This window comes from Sorex araneus, chromosome 1, assembly GCF_027595985.1.
Source record: "Sorex araneus isolate mSorAra2 chromosome 1, mSorAra2.pri, whole genome shotgun sequence".
NCBI classification, from domain to species: Eukaryota; Metazoa; Chordata; class Mammalia; order Eulipotyphla; family Soricidae; genus Sorex; species Sorex araneus.
In genome coordinates this window covers 388,434,126-388,448,122 of record NC_073302.1, presented here as the reverse complement: position 1 = coordinate 388,448,122, position 13,997 = coordinate 388,434,126, and the positions used below count along the sequence as shown (strand labels likewise).

The 13,997-nt window shown below is 38.0% G+C and overlaps 1 protein-coding gene across 1 annotated transcript in view; it reads right to left on the bottom strand.

The window, feature by feature from the left end:
• Window positions 1-250: 250 nt before the first annotated feature.
• The window catches only part of KRIT1 (KRIT1 ankyrin repeat containing), a 34,001-nt gene continuing 20,254 nt past the window's right edge, over window positions 251-13,997 (bottom strand). The window contains exons 12-17 of the mRNA XM_004602172.2: window positions 13,828-13,979; window positions 13,312-13,478; window positions 11,302-11,389; window positions 9,809-10,015; window positions 5,159-5,275; window positions 251-3,531 (exon numbers count right to left, since the gene is read on the bottom strand). Of these exons, the coding sequence (XP_004602229.1) occupies window positions 3,463-3,531; window positions 5,159-5,275; window positions 9,809-10,015; window positions 11,302-11,389; window positions 13,312-13,478; window positions 13,828-13,979 (800 nt within the window). The 3' untranslated portion in view covers window positions 251-3,462. The remainder of the gene's footprint in view (window positions 3,532-5,158; window positions 5,276-9,808; window positions 10,016-11,301; window positions 11,390-13,311; window positions 13,479-13,827; window positions 13,980-13,997) is intronic.

Here is a 13,997-nt window from a genome sequence, read left to right as displayed (position 1 = left end):
TTTTCTTCTTTGTTTGGCATAATATAATTTGAAAAAGAACTTATTAATATGGCAGTTTATGTTATCGTTGGTTTTTGGAATTTAATGTTACTGTCCTTTATTCCCTAAAAAAGTATCTTTTCTCTTTTTGGTATTATAAATGCTAATTTTTACATTTGGAAAAACACATGGGTATGCAAGGGTCTGGGTTTATCGCTTGCACCAAAGTAATGAATAAAAATTAAAACACACACACATTGGGTCTAATTTTATTAAAATTTTTCTCAAATTTTATTATAACTTAAAGTTGTTCCAAAATATAGTGACTTCTATAATAGCATTTATTTAATCCATTACATATTTCTGGTGCATTTATATTCTGGAGTTAGACTGTTTAGCTATAAATATCAGCTCCGCTACTTACTAACCATATTCTTTTTGGTAAGCTAAACTTTCTTCATCTGTAAATGAGAATATTATTTATGTCATAGTAACTGGGTTCCTGGCACCACATATGGTCCTCTGAGCACTGACAGCAGTGATCCCTGAGCACAATGCCAAGAGTCAGCCCTGAGCACTGCTTGGTGTGGCTCAAACCCTGGTCCCACTGCCCACCCAACCCTCCCAAAGATTAAATTTAGGGCCTCAAACAGGAGATTCCTCAAACAAAGCCCAAGAGTGCATAACTTGTATTTGGAGATCATGTGTTTGACTCCCAGTACCCCATGGCCCTCACAGCACCTCTGGGCGTGGCCCTAATGGCTGGTAGCACCTCTGGCCAAAGGAGCACCCTATCACTCACCCGGGCATTGAAACTTCAGGCCCGCAGAGTTGGGCTGAGTACCACTGGGAGGAGTCCTCGAACACTGCTTGGGAGGCTCCCCTTCAAATTTTAATTTTTAAATGTCCTATTATTTATGTATGTTTTGGTTATAGTTTAGGTAATCTGGTTACAATAGTATTAGCACTTTAGTTCTGATGTACAAAAAATTATTGCATCACCAAAGTGCCCATGACTCTCCAAGTTTTTTTCTTTCCAAATTTGATTAAATTTACATGTTAATAATAATGTTAACATTTATAGTTTTAGTGTACAGCTACCTTGCCTTACCGTGCCCAAGTTCCTCCAACAATTCCCATGTATTGCTTCTAATCTACCTCATCAAGCATCCTCCCCCATTCCCCTTTATCCTGGTGGTCTCAGTTCCGCAATCCAGTGCTCAGGGGTTTTTAATTGATCAGTCATTACCTTTGTTTTCTTCTCTGGAAGTATACAGGTGAGACAATCCTTCCTTTTCACCCCCCACCCCCAGCTTATTTCACCCCGCAGGTTACCCTACAGTCTCATACAAGGGCAGTGAGCTACACAGTTTGATAATATTCCATTGTGTATGTATACCACACTTCTTAATCATTCAGCTGTAGTTGCACATTTGAGTTATACTCGCATGTTGGCTACTGTACTAAGTACAGCAGTGAACATAGGTGTACATATATCTTTTTGTTTTGGGGCCACACCTACCCAGCAGTTCTCAGGTATCATTTCTGGTGGGTTCAGGGAACAACATAGGGTACCTGGGATTGAACCCTGATTAGCATACTTGCAAGTACTCTACCCCCTATTCTATCTCTTGCGCCCCTATCCATGTTAATTCTCCTTTCTCTTCCTTTGTTGTCTTTGCGATGGATAGGGATCACCTATACACCCAGCTATGATGCTCACTTATTTAGTGTGGTTCTTGCTGAGGTCACACATCAGGTTATAGTGCTCACACACTCAACAATGATACTAGCTGAGGGTTATATTCCTTTAGTTGTGCCATTTGTACTAGTGCTCATACCTGGAGTTTTTTTGTGGTACCAGGATTGAACTAAGGTCTCATCATGCAAGACAAATAGTTCAACTCCTAAAACCATATCCCTGGCCCTATAAATTGAACTCTTAGTTGCAATGCTCACATACATTTTGGTGGTAATTCTCACCAGGGTTTTCTGTCATGCTCACAAAGTGTTGGCCTTCCTTGGTGCTGGATATCTTTACTTGCAGTACTCATGGGGACAGGGGGTGTCATATCCCCTTTTTATTTAACTCTGGTGCTTGCATAAAACTGGATGCAATTCAGCCAGAAATAGTTTTTGGCAGTGGTGAATCACAATAGAACTGGTAGGTTCAAGTGGTGGAGCTGCCAAGATAACACTAGGTGCAGGTAATAGTATTGGGGATTGAACCTCTTAATTATGCTTATAAAATGGACATGTTAAGTCAGTGAGTCACCTGGCCCACTGAAAGACATTTCTGTTGTACCTCAAGCACTCTGGCCTTTAAGTGTCCTAAGATCTTAAACTTCTTTCACTTTAGAGCTCATTTGGTCTGTCTCCTACTGCTTGTCTGAAAACCTAAACAGCTTCATGAATACAAAAATTCAATGAGAATCATACCACTATGAATAAATTTTTGTTAAAAATTAATAAATTTTGCATTCATTCAAAACAGACAGTGTGAATACCTGAATCAGATTGTCTTCAGTGGAACCAGGAAGGAAAGAAATGAGTAAGGACTTGAAAGACATTTGACAGAACTCCACAAATAGGAGGTGTAGGGTGATAAAGACCACAAGATTTCCAGGTTAATCAACTGAATGCAATTTGATAGTGTCAGTTAACAAACAAGTGAAAGGATAGAACAGATTAGATAAAACAAACTAATATCCAGCAGTGGTCCTTAATTTATGTACCTAAGTATAAATGTGCTTACTATCATAATCACTACACAGTTTTAAGTAACTAACTTAAACAAATACATTACTGGTTTTTAATTATTTCAGAAGAAAACAATTGAAATTCAAGACAAGAATACCAGGTCCTTGCTACTTCCAGAGAGCGAATAAACTTGTCTAGAGTGAGTCTCTGAAATTTCTGTTCTAAATAGGCAACCTGGTAAATATGATGCAGAGAGTTCAAGTGCTAGACTTTGAGAAATACTAATATATAGAAGATAAATATTTTAACAGATTTTATCAAGCATGTTTAGATTCTAAACTATAGAAACATGTTTTAAATAAGTTACATAGTTTAAGTAGAAAATGCATTTTCTTTATTCAAGTTCACTTTGTGTATATTTTTAAATGACACATAAAATTATACCAAACCAATTTTTCAATTTCATACATTCCACTTCAAATTCTTTGCAATTTACCAAAATAATGTTTTTTTTAAATAAAGCTTACTATTTTGTTTACTAATAAAGGCTACTGACCTATATCTTTTTGTGTTTTTCTCAAAAATTAGAATAGTTTATGAGAATATTATATAAAACTAATTGGTATATTACACACCAAACATAAGTACAGATTCTGTACAATGTAACAGTATACATGTATATTATAAGAAACTTGAGTCCTTATTAAAAGTAAAAGTTTAAGGTATCTTTCATGGAAAAAAATGCATCAATGTGTGGTAGCTTGAGTATCCACTGCTTTCCACTCACGAATTTCTTTCAGTGGGCATTAACTGTCCATTTAACTTCATTAACAGTTTAACCACAAGGCCAGCCTACAAAGTGAAACATAAGTTAAAAATAACAATTAAATACATATGAATGTGGTAAATGACATAATGTAGCAGTTCCCTATTCTATTATACATATAAATTATTGTTCCATTTTAAATAGAATATTTTGGAATATTCTATTATGAAATATTATTCTATTCTATATCTAAAATTTCAAGAAGTATTTATTCATGCTTTTGAAGGATTTTAAGAAGTCATCTGTTGAAGGCAACTAGTGGCTCAGATAGATTACTGATCAAGAAGAGGGACTCAAGGCCAAGGATATGTTTCAGTAATAAAGTTAATGTCTTGCATGCTTGAAACCTGGGCTCAACTCCTAGTAATGCAGAAATTAGCATTGTAGCACTGTCTTCCCGTTGTTCATCGATTTGTTCGAGTGGGCACTGGTAACATCTCCATTGTGAGACTTGTTATTACTGTTTTTGGCATATTGAATACACCATGGGTAGTTTGCCAGACTCTGCCATGCGGGCAGGATACTCTCGGTAGCTTGCCCGGTTCTCCAAGAGGGATGGAGGAATTGAACCCGGGTCAGCCAGTGCAAAGCAAACACCCTGCCTGCTATTGCTCCAGTCCCCCAATGCGGAAATTAGAAAAAAAAAACAAAGTTACACAGGGAGGGACTGACTACCCAATACTCTGAGAGAAGAGAAAACAAAAACTGATCAGAAAAAGGAAATAACAGGAAAGAATTTTTCGTTGTAAAACTGAAAAATTATTTAGGAGAGTTTCTTTGTTTAAGGATTAACTGCCTTTTTCCTGTGGTCTTAACTATTTAAATTTCAAATTTATAAAATATTAGAAGTTTTTAATTAAAATAAAAATTATATACATATTAAAAAGAACTTTACTGCCAGGATTGTAACTTAGTAGCACAGCACATGCCTCCCCTGTGTGAGGCACTAGGTTTAATCTCTAGCACTGCCAAAAAAAAAAAAAAAAAAGAAAGGAATAACTTTACTAATACAGTAATTCATTATTAAAAGTTCAAATGAAGACTCAGCAGTGAATCCGGGAAGACAGCAGCTCGCTAGAGATTTCTCTGGACCCTGTGCCAAGTCGATTTCACCGGGGAGCCTCAGATGTAGCAGATACCCTTTCTCTACCCACTCTAGATGAACCCCCGGTGGACACAAACTTCCAGAAGAAAAATCCAGGTATGTGGGACCAGGACAGAAGACTCCAGGCCACATGGCGATCATCTCTTCCTGTCTCCTCGCCCCTTCAGGGTCCTGGCTCTCATGCCCACAAACTTACTCGGGGTGCCATTTGAGCACATTTACAACCTTGATCCAGAGACTCACAAATGAATCTCAAAATGGATCAGTTACAGAGATATCTCCACACCCCAATCATTTACAATTTTAGAATTCCAGGAGCGTGCGGGTACTTTTGTGGCCGTGTAACCTCTCATGATATTCATAATAAACAATAAAAAATAAACTATCTAGCAACTGCCTGTGGCAGGCAGGCTTGAATGGTGGTGGGAAAATTTGAAATAATGGTGGTGGGATTGGTGTTGAAATATTGAATGTGATTAATGTAAACAACCTTATGAAAATAAAATTTAAAAATTAAAAAAAGTTCAAATTAACTTACAAGCACTTACCTGTTTCGTGTGTACTATAAAGCTCATTTTATTTTCCATACTATGAATCTGAAAACAAGTATCGGCATCTCCTAACTGCCACATGAAACAACCATACTTAAGACTGATGAGTAAAGCCTGCAATATAATTAGAAATCATTATATTAAAATACATACTGAAAATAATACCTTCTTTTTATTAGCCTCACTTATCTAATCAGGTCTAAATATAGTCCTTGAGTGTTACAATAGAGTCGATATTTGCTATCAGTGCCCACACCAACCTCACACAGTCTACAGTACAGAGCCACTGAGATGGTAGGTGCCAGGAGAATGCCTTGAGCGATGATACTCTTTGTATCAGACTGATACAATTTTCAAAAATGCTCATTCTGTGGCATTTTAACACACACACACACACACACACACACACACACACACACACAAGAAGAAAATCATGACATCTGCAACAATAAAAGGACAGATTTATGGAAATAATAGAATTGTGATTGCTAGAAGTGGGAGGGGAATATAAGATGTTGGTCAAGAATACAAACATCTAGGGCTGGAGCAATAGCATAGCAGATAGGGTGTTTGCCTTGCACGAGGCCAACCCGGGTTCGATTCCCAGAATCCCATAAGGTCCCCTGAACACCGCCAGGGGTAACTCCTGAGTGCAGAGCCAGGAGTAACCCCTGTGCATTGCTGGGTGTGACCCAAAAAGCCAAAAACAAAAACAAACAAAAACACACAAATGTCTACCCAACATGAATCTAATACAGAACATGAAAATTATTAACAATAATTTAGTTAACAATACTATATCATATACTCTAAAAGAGAATAGATCTTTTTTCTTCTTGTTTTGGGAATGCTATGCTTAGGCAGTGCTCAGGAGCAACTCCCAGCTTTGGGATGGCAGGACTACAGTAGAAAACCCTGAATACAACTGTGATACAAAACGCCAAAGCAATCTTTTCTTTACCAGTACCTTTTGAATATTCTCATAGTACTTTCAGATTTAAAATTTCTGTAATGGTAGTGTTGACTTATGAAATTTCATCTGCTGAAACTAAGTACACTTGACAGACTGTATTATAAAGCTACTTAAAAATTTAAAATATATTGTGGCCAGAGTGATAATCTAGCAGGTAGGGGGCACTTTCCTTGCACATGGCCTACGCATGTTTGATCCTTGGCACCATGACCAGTGTCCCCACCCCGAGCCCTTCCCATAGTGATTTCCGAGTACAGAGCCAGGAGTAAGCCCTGAGCACCACCAGGTGTGGTCCAAAGACAAAAACCAAACCACCTACAGATTTAAAATATAGTTTAAAATTTTAAAAGATCTACATACAATATTGATAGCACAGCCATCATAAATTCAACAGATCTATTTGAAAACTAGCAGTAACTTTTAATATACTTTCTTAACATAATGCTCTAGTTAGTTAGGTTTTCAATATATCCCTTTTATTATTTTTATTTATGTATATTTTTTAGGCCTCCCAAACAGTGGTCTGGGAACCCCTCATGGGGCTCTCAGCCAACTGGGCAGAAGGTTCAATGCTTGGTGCTTCTTGGGGCCCTTTAGTGCTGAGAATTACCTGTACCATTCTAGTGGTGCTTGGGGGCTTCCACAGATAGACCTGATGATGCTTGAAGGATCATGTGGTGCCAGGAAGCTGGTGTCAGCTGTATGTGAAGCATGCACCTTACTGCTTGCACTTAATTAAGAAATGAATACCTTAATTCCTATATCTCCAGACTTTACGTTATCGAACTTTAGGAGTAAGGGGTGGTTTGAGCAACGCCTGGCTAGACTCCAGGCTTTCTCCTGGCTCTACACTCAGAGATCACTCTTGGCGGTGCTTGGGGGACCATATGGGATGCTGAGGAATTAAATCCAAGTCAGCTACATGCAAGGCAAGCACTCAACCAGCTGTGCTCTAGCCCCAATTATTTTATTTTATTTTATTTTTTTTTTAATTTATTTATTTTTAATTAGAGAATCACCGTGAGGGTACAGTTACAGATTTATACACTTTTGTGCTTATACTTCCCTCATACAAAGTTTGGAACCCATCCCTTCACCAGTGCCCATTCTCCACCACCCGTAAACCCAGTGTCCCTCCCACCCTCCCCAATCCCATCTCCCCCCACCCCACCCTGCCACTGTGGCAAGGCATTCCCTTCTGTTTTCTCTCTCTAATTAGCTGTTGTGGTTTGCAATAAAGGTGTTCAGTGGCCGCTGTGCTCAGTCTCTAGCCCTCATTCAGCCCGCAACTCCCTTCCCCCACATGGCCTTCGACTACAATGTAGTTGGTGATCGCTTCTCTGAGTTGACCTTTCCCCGGAACGTGAGGCCAGCCTCGAAGCCATGGAGTCAACCTCCTGGTACTTAGCCCCAATTATTTTAAAATAACTCTTATAGCAATAATTTGCATTTTCCTGCTCCAATACTAAGTTCTTTATACACGAAGTAGTGTCCATACCAGTCTTTTAAAATACATGTTTTGGAACAACTGTTTTTATGATCTTCTGGGTTTTTTTGTATGTGTGTGAGGGAGGCAAACACAGTGATAATCAAAGTTCACTTACAGTGTGGCTTAGGGGACCATGTGAAGGGGATAACACCGGGGTCAGTCACTTACAAAACAAGCATCTTACCCCTATACACTATCTCCAGCCCTTACAATATTTATAAAATATAAACTAAGGGTATACAAGATAATGTTGAGGACATTTTTAAGGTGGGTTTCTATAAATGAAAGAGTATAATTATATTAGTATATGCATATTATATATAAAACTACTAACATCTAGTTTATAAATAGCTATCTAAATATTTTATAATTCTACAGATAGTATACCTTAAAATAGCTTATAACCAAAGCACAAACTGAAACACTTAAAATATAACTACATAATTTTGGGATCAGTTTCTTAATATCTGCTTAATCCAGACAAGAAGTAATTCACTAATATGGCCTCAAATTAGTATTATCCTCTAATACATTGAAAAAAAAATTACATCTCTGTTATAGCAACTCTTCAATTATATATAGAGGACAAATTACCTACCCCCTAAAGTACTGAGGTTACAAATTAAATGTTTTATTTTTCAAGGTCAAAATCCAGGGTGGAAGGGATTCTTGAGAAATCCACAATAACATAAACAGCTGAACAGTGTGGAACCGTCAGCGTTCACGTGATAGTTCTGAGATATCAGCGCGCTCCAGAGGAAAATCAGGTCCTCTCATTTATTTATTTATTGGATAAACATATAAGAGATGAGGTTCTAAGTCAGGAGAGTCAACAAAGCTCAAGTCAATGCCAGGGATGGCTGAGAGCAGAAAAAGGAAAATTCAGAAAGGTCAGAAATAGCACACAGGAGAAATGATCCTAATTGAAAATATATAGTTACAAATGGCATACAGTAGATAGGGAAGTCTTTCTCCTAATCTTGTTTAAGTGACTTGGTATTATTCTCTAAAGTCTTTAAAATTTTATATGCCTATATAAGCAGCATACATTTATATCATTTTTAATACTAATTTTTACACAAATGGTAGCATATTACATAGGATTTAGCACTTTCTTTTGGTTTAGGGGCCATAACTGGCAGTGCTCAGGGCTTACTCCTGACTTTGAGCTCAGGCATCACTCCTGGCAGAGTTCAGGAACTATATGGGGAGCTGGGGATCAAAGCTGGGTTGGCTGTGTGCAAGGCAAGTGTCCTACCCACTGTACTACTGCTCCAGCACTAGCACTTGTTTTTTAAAATAAATTTACCTTGGAAGTACTACACAAAAATATTAACTCCTTCATGTTTGCTATGTATTTTTTTTTTCTTTTTGGGTCACACCCGGCGATACACAGGGGTCACTCCTGGCTCATGCACTCAGGAATCACCCCTGGCGGTGCTCGGGGGACCATATGGGATGCTGGGATTTGAACCAGGTCAGCCGCGTGCAAGGCAAACGCCCTACCCACTGTGCTATCACTCCAGCCCCCTGTTTGCTATGTATTTTAATGTAGAACTGTGTTACAACTAGAGAGATACTTCAAAAGGCTGAGTACGTGATTGCACACAAGAAGCCTGGGTTCTATCCCTGGCAGTACACGGTACTCTAGCATGGCTGGGAGTAATCCATGAGCACACAGATCCAGGAGTAGCCCTCAAGCAAGCCCCACTATGTGACCCAACTTCCTTACTCCAAGTAAATAAAAAGAAATGACTAAAATTGTTGGGCTGGAGCGATAGCACAGCGGTAGGGCATTCGCCTTTCACAAAGCCGACCCATGTTCGATTCCTCCGCCCCTCTTGGAGAGCCCAGCAAGCTACCGAGAGTATTGCGCCCGCACGGCAGAGCTTAGCAAGCTAACGGTGGTGTATTGGATATGCCAAAAACAGTAACAATAAGTCTCACATTGAGAGACATTATTGGTGCCCGCTCGAACAAATTGATGAACAACGGGATGACAGTAACTAAAATTGTTAATGCCCTATTTCAATGCCCCTACTAATCATTTGCTATTATAAATGAATGACATTACAAAGAACAATCTTGTATATATATCATTTCAAGATTTTTCATCTCGTGGTGAGTACTGTTTAGATACTACATAATGCAAAAATTCAAAACAGCTGAAAAACTAAAAACCTACCTTTGTTTCCATGTTGAGGAGATGAAGTCCTTTTATATTCACCCCTACATATACTGGGATGACTTTATGATTGCTGGGGCTTGCCTTTGTAAATATCTGTCCTGTGAAAAAAGCTGCTCCATATGTAGGAATTTCCCAACAATTCTGTAAGAACATGCGCTGAAGGTGATGCATTTCTTTACTGACACCCTCACTTGTACTAAGATTCTGAAACAAATGAGGAAAAATAAAAGATTCAGACATCCTACAGCGCCACCAAACACCAAGTAAGCTAATCTTACCAGCCTTGCTCCAGAAACTCAAATAAATCTCTAAAGAGATCAACTAGCTGTAAAAATTTCTCAGATACTGGCTAAGACTTCTCGGGCAACCTCTGGAGAGGGGCAGGCCAGCTCCTGCCCTACCAAAGCCCAGGTAACCACAGACAGTTACACCCCAAAGTCACAGCCATGCCGCTGGCCAGATAGCCCAATTAAATATTCTGGGGTTTCTGGAGCAACATCTCCGAACAGTGTAATACTAACATCCCAGTAGTAGCATACCAGATTGAATGGGAATTAACATAGAAGCCAACCAATCTCAACTAACAAAAACACTAACAGAAAGCTAAACTTGCAACAACAGTTTAGTAAATCCTCAGACAAGGACTTAATGTCCTTATGGTGAGATACAGCAATTTTCACAAATTTTCTTCTACGAAAATATTTTTTGATTATTCAGTTAGATAATTAGTGGCAACAAGCAATATAAAATAAATTGTTATGAATCTGCTAACGGGGCAGGCTTGATGGAAAATGGAGACAATATTGGAGGGAAGGTAACTGTGGTAATGAGATTGGTGTTGGAATACTGAATGCCTGTAACAAACCATCATGAACAACTTTGTAAACCATGGTGTTTAATAAAGTGGAGGAAAAAGATAAGAGATGTGAAAAAAAAGTATTTGTCATAACCTAAGTAGATTTACCAAGCAATTTCCAAAATCAAGTCAGCTCCCAGTGAAGAAGAGCCTTGTGACATTATCCTAACCAGCTTTTCTACTGAGAGCTTTAATATTCAAACAACAACAACTAAGGTTTATCCTACTAGTTCTTAAGTGTGTATAGATAATGCAACTCCAATTTTTTTGAATATTATCATAATACTCAACATATAGAAAAAGTTTGAATCCTCTCCCCAAACTTTGGAAATATTAAGCTGTAAATGACATACAGTGGACAGTGAAATCTCTTTCCTAATCTTGTTTTAGTTACCTATTTTCTAAAGTCTTTAAGATCTTATATGTATATATGATCAATATGTATTTATATAGCTACTCATTTTAATTTCAAGAAATTAACATTTTAATTTAACACACTGTTGCTGCTGGTATCACCAGTGACTCACACTGGAATGCTATTTAACACAAATATAGCAGTGCTACTGTCAATGTTTAATACAAATAGCAGTTCTATCATCAAGTTATTAAATTTATTATTTAATAAATAGCTTACCTTGTATTCATGTAGTATTCGATTTGTCCAGTGAGGTGCTTTACTTTTCAACTTGGTAATAGGAACAATGGATTTTAAATTTTCTTCACTGTAAACAAATTGTTATAAAATAAATTGCCTATAGTAACTAATTATCGAGACACAAATGGCTTTAAGTAACATGATTTGTTTTTGTGTGACACCCAGCAGTGCTAAGAAGTTACTCCTGCTTGGGGCTCAGTCACCCCTGTCGTGCTCAGGGGACCATATGGTCAGGGATCAAACCTGGGCATCTGGCAAACAGAGTATGTGCTCCAGCTTGTTCAGCTGTTGCTCTGGCCCTAATTTTTTTTTTAACTGAAAATACCATGCTTTAGACTAACAAAAAACAATATTTTAACTAAAAAGGTTCAGTTCTAACATGCTCAATTTAGATAAATGCTTTTCTGTAAAAAAACCACACAATATTTTTGAAATATAAGAATACAAAAAGCAGACTTTAGATGTGGTAAAACTTGAGTTGGGTTAGGAAAACAGCTCGAGGCTGTAGTGGGAGCTCTAGGTTTGATCCCCATTATCGTACCCCTATACCCGTCTCCCAGGGGTCCTCTCCAAAAGTAAATTAATAGAACTTTAGTGCTTTCTCTTAAGGACTAAACATGAAACTAGTTTTTGTGATAAGAAGCTAGTTTTATTTTGTTTGTATTCTGGTCATTGCCAGTGAAATGCCTGGGAGCCATGCCAGTATAGGAAATGAAATATGGTCTCCTTACCTGTTCAGCCATTTAAGTCATCCCCATGGCCTACGGCAAGATTTCTTAAATGTATCTACCTTATATTTTTATACATTCAAGTCAGATTTTAGTGTACTTACTTTAACCAATAATAAAGAAAGCTGTACTTGAAAAATATAAGGTGTGGCCAAAGTGGTAGAACAGTAGGTAGGGCATTAGCCTTGCCCACAGCCGACACGTTTAATACCTAGTTCAATACCCCAAGCACCACCAGGAATAATTCCTGAGTGCAGAGCCAGGAATAAGCCCTGATCATTGCCAGGTGTGACACTCCCCCTGCTCACGCACACACACACACACCCCCCCACACCCACACACCCTGTGTATATATATGGTAAATCTAGCTATAGGCAAATGCTTTTTTTAAATTCCCGCCCCACTTCCTCCATCATTGTTGTTACTGTTATGATCATGGAAATTGTACCTATGCCTGACAGTGATATTCAAATATATTTGAGGTGAGGTGCTTCTAAATTTGGCTGCAGTAAGCACTTTTTTGTTTGGTTTTTGGGCCACACTCAGTGATATTGAGGGCTTACTCCTGACTCAGAGATTACTCCTGGCAAGACTGAAAGAACCATATGAGGTGCCAGGGATTGAATCCAGGTCAGCTGCATGCAAGGCATTGTACTATCACTGGCCCAGATTTGCATTTTAGTTGTGGCATTTGCACACCTGCTCACCAGGCATTGCACTCTTGAAAATTACATTTGCCTTGTGCAAACTATAGTTTGTTTATTATAGTTGTGGTACTTGCTACAGTTGTGGCTGTGTTCACACAGGTGCTTACTAAAGGCTGCACTTCCTTGCCATATTCATCCGTTTAGTTACAGACTTCACTGGGGATGGTGGGTTAACGCCCTTTTGTAGTACTTATATATGCACCTGGCTGCAGTGTGGTCAGTGATAGCACAGCTGGCAGTCTCAAGCAGCAGAGTTTCTAGGGTCACCACACTTGTGGGACGCCAAGAAACTGAATTATTACCCTGCACTTGCAAAGCAGATGCTCTAAATCACTATTCCTTTGAACTCCATATCCAACTCAAATATCCTTATACGACTCTGAATAACTTCGGAAAGAACTCACTTAACTTTACCACAGCCCATTCCCTTTTCATGCCTTATGTTATTTAATTTCAAACAAATATATGAATGTCTTAAAATGATAATCTAAGCTTTTGTGATTCAAACAGAACCTTGAACACAGCATGAAACATGCATGCTATAAAATACTTACTTTAAAAAACCTTGCTTGTGTTTTTTGCTTTCATAATTTCCATAAACTATTTGCAGTAATAGACTTGCCAATGTTATCAGTTTAGCATCAGGAGCTGTATAAAAGCCCTTCAGTAAATTGTATCTGGCTTCATCAAAAAGAATAAGAATAGCTAGCGGGTCTTCGATCTTAAAAGGGAAAGTATAATTTGGTTATTAGGCTTTAATTTCTTGTTACAAATGTAGAACTTATCATTGCCTAATAAGGAATAGCAAAAGTCACACATCTCTGATAAAAGAAAGTATGTAAATTTCTAGAAGAGTACAGGTAATTAAATGAATATAGAAATAAGGATACTAACTAGAGACTTTATAACTCACACTATACCTCTTACCACAGGCTTGTGAAGATTAAAGTTTAAAAAGAAGTAAAATCTTCTCATAAGAAAGCACAGTTTTTTAAATCTTTACTATTTAAAATGAGAACTCAATAGATTATATGCATTTAAATAATTATAAACGAGTTTTAAAAGCAAACCTTTTTTTCAACTTCCAAAGGAAGTCTCACATCTCTTCTTAGGAAAAGCTGTGGTGTTTCCCTTTGAGGATCCAAATTAGTCAATTCAGTAAGTATTTCTGGCCAATCACGAACATGTTGCAAGGGCTTATGATAAGGCTTCAGTTGAAGGCCTGAAAAACATCTTTCCT